Below are 8530 nucleotides of genomic sequence, written 5' to 3'. Positions count from 1 at the left end.
ATAATTTTTAAATTTTTATATAATTATCTCTTAACTTTATTTATGTATACCTAAAAGTATCAACAGTATGAGACTATAAAAGTAATAAAATTTCTTTCTCCATAAAAATATAGAATATGAAATAACCCATAGATGTAAGCATATATAATCTTAAGGAGTTCATGGTTTTTTCATTCTAATGTTTTATTATATGATCATTATAAACTCAAGATTCATATTAATTTTGCACAAACCATCATGTAGAAGTAAAAAATTAACTTTTGTTAAATCATAATGAGTTTACCTCTATCAACGAAAAATAATATCTTGACAATTATAGATAAAGAACTCTAATTTTTAGAATTATATGAACATAATATTAGATGAATCATCTCTAAATATCAACGATAAGCAATAACTACTAACACTTTCACTTTAAATTGATTCCCTAAAATAATGATTATTTTATACTCTTTTGGTTCTCATGAATCTCTATTATTAGTAACATAAATTAAGGCATTAATATCAATCTATCAAGTATTAAAAAAAAATTCTATAACTATTGATTCGAAATATACAAAGATCATATTTATACCTTTCTTTTTCTAACTAAAATCTTCTACTCCTCGTTCACATAACCTTAGTTGCGACATTTTACTATAAATATTTTTTTATGAATTTATATAGTATTTATAAATTATACTTCAACCTCTTAATGTTACTCACTCGAGTAATACGAAAAATATTATGAGTCTCTTTTACTTTATTTTATTTCTTTTATATACATATATTGGGTAGCTCATTTAAGTTTCACTTATTCTTAATTTTATTATAATAAATTTTGAATGAACCACACTAATAAAAAATAAAATTAAGAATAAATTATATGAGAAGGAACTTAACTATATTTATACCCAATGTTCTTGAACTTACATCTTTGTCATGCATATTAAAGATATAATATTGAATTCTTCAAATACTATAATACTAATTTTTTTTATTTTTGAAGGATAAAATATAATTTTTTTATTTTTTAAGGATAAAAATATAATTTTTTTTATTTTTGAAGGATAAAAATATTTTTTTAATAATTCTCACCTTTTTTTTCATGATCACTACGCAAGGCAATTGACTATCACAGTGCGAGGTTGTTGCTTGAGCATGACCTACAGTCGTTGCTCTAGGCGGCAATTGTCCTTACAATGTCGACCGATGACTTTCGATTGTCATGCAGTGCTATGCCATCGTGCCCACATGGGGTTATGCACACGTGTCACCTAACGATCGCAATGATGGTTATTGGGAGGCTTTTGCCCGAGAAGTCGCTAGCCTTCGGTGTCCAGTTGATGTTGCTCGTGACTCATAAATGTCGTAGCGATGTTGCTACAATTGCTGCAGGCAACAACACTACTCCAGCAGTCATAGCCACGACACTACTGTAGTCGTTGTAGGTAGTGGCTCTACTATAATTGTCACAAGCAACAACGATGCTGTTGTAGCCGTCGTACACAACTACACTATTACAACCGCTTGCAACCAAGGTAGGTCAATCACTGCAAGGCTACCGCACCCCACGATGCTTCCGCTGTGTGTGCACTCGCTACCGACAATTGAGTTAGTGACCATCAAAGGTTGCCGCTCTCAACAATACTGTTGTCGACAATGGTCCATTGATCAAACATGAGGAATCTCACATCGCCCGCAAGTAGGCCACATGATAAACTAGATAAAAAAATAGATCGACAACAGAAACAAATACATTCAACTATCGTAAATCAAAACCGGATAACACTTTTTCGTAAACGAATGGTATCAATCAACACATATATCCAAATACAAAATAGATCTAAAATACTTTTGCAACATAATATATTTGATTTCAAAACATGACTTTGATATCAATTGTAAGCATAAAAAATCATAATATGCTATTATTATACCAAAAAAACTTAATGTCAAAAACTAAAATTAAATAATAATAGATCAAATATACGATATTGACATTTCGATGCTACTGAGAAAGTATTTGTCTAAGCACATTATCATCGGATTCGAAAGTTACAGTGATATTGATCTATAAGGAGAGCTAGACTTGTATTCTCTTATCTTTCTATCCTTTACAGAACTATTACAAAAGATGAATTAGGGTCAAAAAGAGATTAAAAAATCTATAATATCTTAATAATTAATTATTTTATCTCTAAGAGATCATAAGTGAGAACAGGATCAGGATAAATAATTAAAAGAGTCTCATCAATCAAAATTATCTCATAAATAATTTTATTTATTTTATTAATCGATAACCATAATTAAAATTTAATAATATCAATAATATTTCTCCCCCCGGTTGCCGCATGGACGGGCTAACCCACCTGTCACTCCGCCCTCGTGAGTGTCACCACCACCATCCTAAATGCGCTCGCCACCAAGATTTCGTCGGTCCAAGCATCAACTCTAAGTTTCCTCCGATGAGAATTCCACGGAATTTATATGGGCGCTATGTGATGCCATCCAATACCCCGGCCTCTACTACACATCACTCGTCGACTACTATATTGTCCAACATACTCAAATCCAACGCACTCGATTCACCACCAACCTCACGCTTCCCTCTTCACCCACGTCTCCTCTACTGAGTAATTCTATGTAATTTTTCGTTTCATTTACCTGTTAATCTCTATCTCATATCTATTTTCTATTATTATTATTTGTATATAAATCTCCATTTCTAGCATGGTTATAAATAAACACAAAAAATCTGGGGCATTTATCTATATTTAAAGCATAGTTACAAAAACCAAAAAAATCAGACTCCTAGACATTTGAACTTCTATAAGGTTCAAATATTCTCATTTCATTTATTACCAAATAAATTTGATATATATATATATATATATATATATATATATATTTGTTAAAAAAAATTTCACTCAATTTCATTCCCTCATTATTTGTTTTATCTCTATCATCCTCTTTTAGTATATTATAAAATTCATATTTATAATATTATTTACATTTTAATATGAATATAAATATATTTTTAATATTAAATTTTAGATCTTATTAATTGACCTAGTGACCTCATGACTCGAGACTTACCGAATCCATGTGGGAAACTATCCCCGATGCCCATGTGAGAGTGACGGCTGGTGGTCCAGCGCGGGAAATTGCCAGACGACCCACCGCTAAGACGACAGATGTATCAATTGGAACAGAACCAGTCACACATCCAAAGTGATGCTTGATTTTGCCTTACGAGGAAAAAGCATGACAGGAAAGTGAGAGAGATGAATGGGACCAGAAATGGAATCCTGCATCACGATCAAGGGACGTCATCACATGAACAGAACCATCACATCCAAGGCAAGAATGAAACAGCTAGCTAACCTGGCTTTGGAGGAGTCAATATGCAATCATCCAAGTGTGAACAGCTAGATTTGACAATCACCCCACCATCTCCCTCAGCTACTTTCTTCGGATTTGGAGGAGTCAATATGCAAACATCAAAATTCTGAATCAATAAACGACTTTAAACACATTGAATTTTCTGAATCAGGTGATTAAAGCTATGGAACTTCATGCAATACAATTATTTTAGCCTGATCTATATTCTGTGACCATTGGTATACGGAAAGAAAAACTTGTACTACATAGAAGCATACATAGGGATCCATGCTCAGAAATGTCAAAGCATATGAATACAAACAAAGACTTAAGTAAAAGGAATATATAGAGTCATTGTAGTATTTGTTCTAAATGTAAGAAGGCTATGATGCACAGCTCATGATACAAACAAAAAACACCTAATTTTTTGTTTCCTTTCACTAGCAAGCTCCATGTTACTACAACACCTCAGACTAGCAGAGGCATACCAATGCTGGTTAAAAGTTGTAGCAATCAACCAAAGCGATAACCAGAAAAGATGATACAAAGAATTAAATTAAGTAGTTGGGTCTTAGTTGGATTCCACAATCAGGTGAAGGGACAAAGGAGACAGAGGTGGTGGTTCTCAGGCAAACCTTCATGATCGACAACAACAGAAGCAAGTCCACGACACTTCCAGTGCCTTGAAGTGCAGTATCTTATGACTGCAACAAGTTCTGAGGCCACTTCCTTCCAGGACTGCATCTGCAATTCAAATTTACATGGTAAAAGTCGAGTGATTCTGCGCTACATCATGAACAGACCACTAAACAAAACTAGCACAACACTAGGAAAATATACAAAGTTCAATAGCATGACAAGCTCGCAAAACATGGTTGGCTTCATTCGGACTCTGATTTGGTGTCTTAGCAGGTGCTCCAATTATGCCCCTTCTATAAGGAAAGACTGCTGGCTTCACTTGAACTTTGGTCTCTTAGCAGCAGGTACTCCCTTCGAATCCCTTCTATCTGGAATCCGTGACTTCCCAAATGCTTTTGCCTTCCTCCTGCGCTTCTCCTCTTCGCTGTCTGATTCATCACCCTTCTCTCTGTCAGCGTTACTTGCCTCCCGTTCCAACTCTTCCCATGTCTTCCCCTTCTCCTCCTCGGAATCCTCCTCGGATTCCTCCTCGTCATCATCTGACTCCACCAGGGACTCGCTCTCATTGTCTTCATCATCTGAAGCAGACACTGGCTCAACATCAGACGGTTCGTATCCTTGGTCTGACTCCTCAGTGTTCTCAGAGTCCGAGTCACTGGCATCCATGTTCAAAAACTCCCATCCACCATCTTCGATAAACTTCTCAGGGTCTTCAGTTATAGTTTTCAGGATCGGGCGCCAATTGAGGTTCAGTCTACTCTCATAGTACTTCAGATCTGTTGTATCGAGCCATTCCTTGATTCCATCAAGAGACGAGGATGGAATAGAATCTATGCGAAGAACATCCCGTTTGAAGTCCTTGAACACAATGGCCATGTCAAAATTCTTCTGCCCAAACCCCACTCTCTCCAGATTAACAATCTCGATTTCACTCAAGGTTACCACCAAGAATGGTGTCTCAATAAGCTCAACCAAACAACCGGAAGTTGGAACGATGAAAGCCGAAGCCTTGTGAGGAACTCCATAAAATCCAAGCTCTCTCAGAGGCATATCAAACTCCAAATCAAGAGCTTTGAATTGTGGTTGTGCCCAGTGATCTTGTACCTTGTTCACAAAGTTCTGAAATTCCATGTTTATCCTATTTTTCCGATCCCTCTCGCGCTGTTCTTCCTCGATCTCATCAGGATCGAGAGCTGATCTCCTCCCACTGCCTAAAGTCTGCACAACATCCATGACTTCCACATAAAACTGAACATCTTTTGTCTTCTTGTTGCCCACCATGATATGATTGTGCAGGTGGAGGTGCAACAGCGTAATCATTTCTCTCTCTGCAGGCTGTAAGAAGGCATGCTTGATGTTTGCAAACATGACTTCAACTCGCTCATCAGGTCTTGATGTGGAATAACGGAATCCATTAACATGAGCCTCCAAAGTGCCTGTAAGCTTCCTTCCACGACCGCCAAATGAGGGGCGTATCCACAGGTCTGGTAATTTTATTGGTTTCATTCGGTTTCCAGAAAGCTGCAGTTTCTCCTGGGTAACCAAAGTAGCCCTTTCAGCTCTCTCTGACTCCCTAGATGTGACGTGTCTCCTAAGGGTCTTGATTTGTTGTACCACTTCACTGCTATGCCTCGGATCCTTGGACCGAAATGTGATTTCTTTCAAATAAACAGCACCTTGAAACTTAAGGGTGTTCGCATCATGGGGACTAAATGGTGTACCAGGTACATTAAATATTATGCGGATAGTGCAGGTTCGGTTGTCCTGATGGGAGGTCACACTCTTCACAGTAGAAACATGGAAGGGCACTATGCTTCCGTAAATTGGTAATAGGATAGTTTCATTCTTCTGGTCTACTTGTATCACTAGTTCCTTAGAAAACGGTATATCACTTACATTCTTGTAAGCAATCAGCTCACTCGAAGTTCTTACTGGACCTCGCCCTTCTGCAGCTGAAGACCCACCACCAGCTAGCCTCCTGGCAATCTCTTCATTCTTTTGACGAGCAAGCTCTGCTTGGTGCTGTCTCCGCAACTCTTCCTTCGACATCTCCTGGTTGTCTGACCTTAGGGTTGCTTTGGAAGGAAGCACTCCACTGCCATTCAGATCAGGTCGGACTCTAGGAGGTTCTTCCTCTTCCTCGTTGAATGAGTAAGCAACGTCCTTAACTGCTTTGGAGCAGCCTGCAGTCAAGACCTCAGCAGGTTTCTCACTTACTATAACAGTATCAGCTAGCAACAAAGAGAACTTCTCCGTCTTTGGATTGTTAGTCTGAGACTGGAGGTTCTGGAAACCAAGTGACACATTAAAAACCATCCCAACCTTCAACAAACGGTCATTTTTTGAATTTAAACTCAACCCAGACTCACGAAACTCAAGACCTATCCCTGTTCCAGCTGACTTTGTAAGGTATGGAATAAGCTCTGGTGCTTCCTTCTGAAGCACTGCTAACGCAGCTTGGTAAGCAGCACCAACAGTATTTCCAGGCTTTAAAGCACCAATTGCAGCATCATGAGCTTTAAGAAGCACCTCATATGCCTTACTCTGAATTGCAGTTGCATCGATCAAAAATGTTCTAGCAACATTTGAGCAATAACTATTATAACGTGAGCCAATTGCACAAATGATCACACTTGTGGAATCATAGTACAAATCTTCATCATTACTGGAAGCACTGGGTCTAAGATCAAACTGACCTCCACTCTGAAAGATAGGAGGATAGCATATATCAACATTTTCTGCCTTCAGTTTAACCTTGACCCTCGATGGCTCAAGTATTGCCTTTTCTGTATCATCCATCAGGGAAGAATGAGAAACCTTCTTTTCCTCATCAATTATCCGCTCAAGTTTTGGAACTACAAAATTTTTCATCACCGATGAAGTTAGATATGCTGCCTTCCTAATGCAGGTAAGCTCTGTGACATCCTTGACAGCAAACAATTCAGAGAAACCATTTGTTACATCAGTTAGCTGTAAGGTCGAACTGCCTAGCTTCTCAGCCCAGCTCTCAAGTAGCTTCCCTTCAGGTGCTTCTTTTGAAATATATCCAACAATAGGAGACTCTGATTTAGACTGTACACGAACAGCACGTATAACCTCCTCCATCAGGGATGCCCCATCAATACTTTTTGCCTTGACATGTATTACAAGATCAGCTCCAACAGCCTCTTGGGCAGACTTTTTAATGGTACCAAGCAAGTTGGCCTTCTTCTGGCTACATAAGAAATGAATTTGCTTGTTCATGAAAACCATAATGGTTTCAGGAAACTCGTATCCAAGCAACCAGATATTCAGTGCTGAGGATTTAAGGTAACGAAGATCTTCAGAAGTAGGTGGGGTTGCAATTGCAATAGCATCTGTAGAACCCCAAAGATCAGATTTATGATCCCTCCAATGAGTATAAAACCCCTTGAGGCGCTTGCTGAAGTTCTCAAGGTTGATTGTATAAGCACCAGCCGCAGAGGCTGGTGGTTTTGCACTTCCATTATGGTGATCAGCCATCAGAAATTACCAGGTGACATTCGTGTAAAAAGAGACTTAATATGTGCAAACAATCTGAAAAAAGATAACAAGTTGATGTAAGCATCCTAATTTTATTATTTTTTAATAAAAAATAATAGTATAACCTAAAAGATCAAAATTAATATTAGTGTAACAATATGACTATCTGTCATCATTCGAAAGAAAAGAAGCATAAAATAATAAATTTTGTTGAAGATCTTTCTGTGTCTACGAAACTCCTTTCTTGACTCTATGCACAAGAAAAAAAGGAAAAAAAAACAACCCTGTGTTACAGCAAAAAGCTTTTGTATTGAATCTTCGAATATAGAGGTCTGTACATAAATATAGAAGCTTCGATTAGGTTTGTACTGGAGTTGCAAAAAAGCTTCGAATATAGAAGTCTGTACATAAATAAAAGACTTGGTAGTAAACGCTAGGGTTTGCAGAATAGATCTCTTCCTACATGGCCAAAAAAGACATCGAATAATCTATCAAAACCTAATCGACCATTACAGGAAGAGCAATGAAGGGGAAAAAAAATTTAAGATCATGAACAAAAAAACTGCAGAGAAAATGAGGAAGCACCATCCAAAACATCCAAACTGAAACCAAAACAACCAGTAAGAAACCAAAATCAACCACAAACTCATAGAAATTCTTCCAAGGAAGCGGAGGAAGAACAGTATTTTACCTGAGTTCGAGGCGGTGGATGGCGCGGCCGCACAGCAGACTACGCAGTAGAGAGTAAGAATTCTCCAGGGAGTGGAATTGGGACAGGCAAAGGGGCGTAGGCGAATGAAGAAGGCAGTGCCGGCCGCCGACAGAGAGAGGCGTAGAAGAGGAAAAGGTGCGAGAGGAAGGATACGCTCCCTACTCCGGAGGTCGAAGCTCCAAACGGAAAAGGGGTTAACTAGGGCTTCGGGTTTTCGGTCATATAGCGGTCGGCCTTGCGCAAGGAAAACCGCCTCGCCTCTTCGAGATAGCAGCCCAACCCTTTCTCCACTCACAATGCTTACCCACCAACGTA

At 38.2% G+C, this 8530-nt stretch overlaps 1 protein-coding gene and 1 long non-coding RNA gene across 2 annotated transcripts; both read right to left on the bottom strand.

Annotated features, from left to right (window-relative positions):
- Positions 1-3205: 3205 nt before the first annotated feature.
- LOC135610695 (uncharacterized) lies at positions 3206-4136 on the bottom strand. Its single transcript, XR_010486283.1, has 3 exons — positions 3999-4136; positions 3367-3451; positions 3206-3290 (listed from the first exon to the last, which is right to left on the bottom strand). It is a non-coding gene; the product is annotated as an uncharacterized LOC135610695 (long non-coding RNA).
- Positions 4137-4163: 27 nt separating this feature from the next.
- Positions 4164-8335, bottom strand: LOC135610694 (FACT complex subunit SPT16-like). Its single transcript, XM_065105512.1, has 2 exons — positions 8195-8335; positions 4164-7557 (listed from the first exon to the last, which is right to left on the bottom strand). Exon 2 carries the CDS (start codon positions 7501-7503, stop codon positions 4318-4320), a length of 3186 nt encoding a protein of 1061 aa, XP_064961584.1. The 5' UTR covers positions 7504-7557; positions 8195-8335; the 3' UTR covers positions 4164-4317.
- Positions 8336-8530: the final 195 nt, after the last annotated feature.

The sequence above is a fragment of the Musa acuminata genome, chromosome BXJ2-4 (genome assembly GCF_036884655.1).
Source record: "Musa acuminata AAA Group cultivar baxijiao chromosome BXJ2-4, Cavendish_Baxijiao_AAA, whole genome shotgun sequence".
In the NCBI taxonomy this organism is placed as follows: domain Eukaryota; kingdom Viridiplantae; phylum Streptophyta; class Magnoliopsida; order Zingiberales; family Musaceae; genus Musa; species Musa acuminata.
The sequence above is the reverse complement of the archived record's forward strand: the minus strand, read 5'-3'. Positions and strand labels throughout refer to the sequence as shown.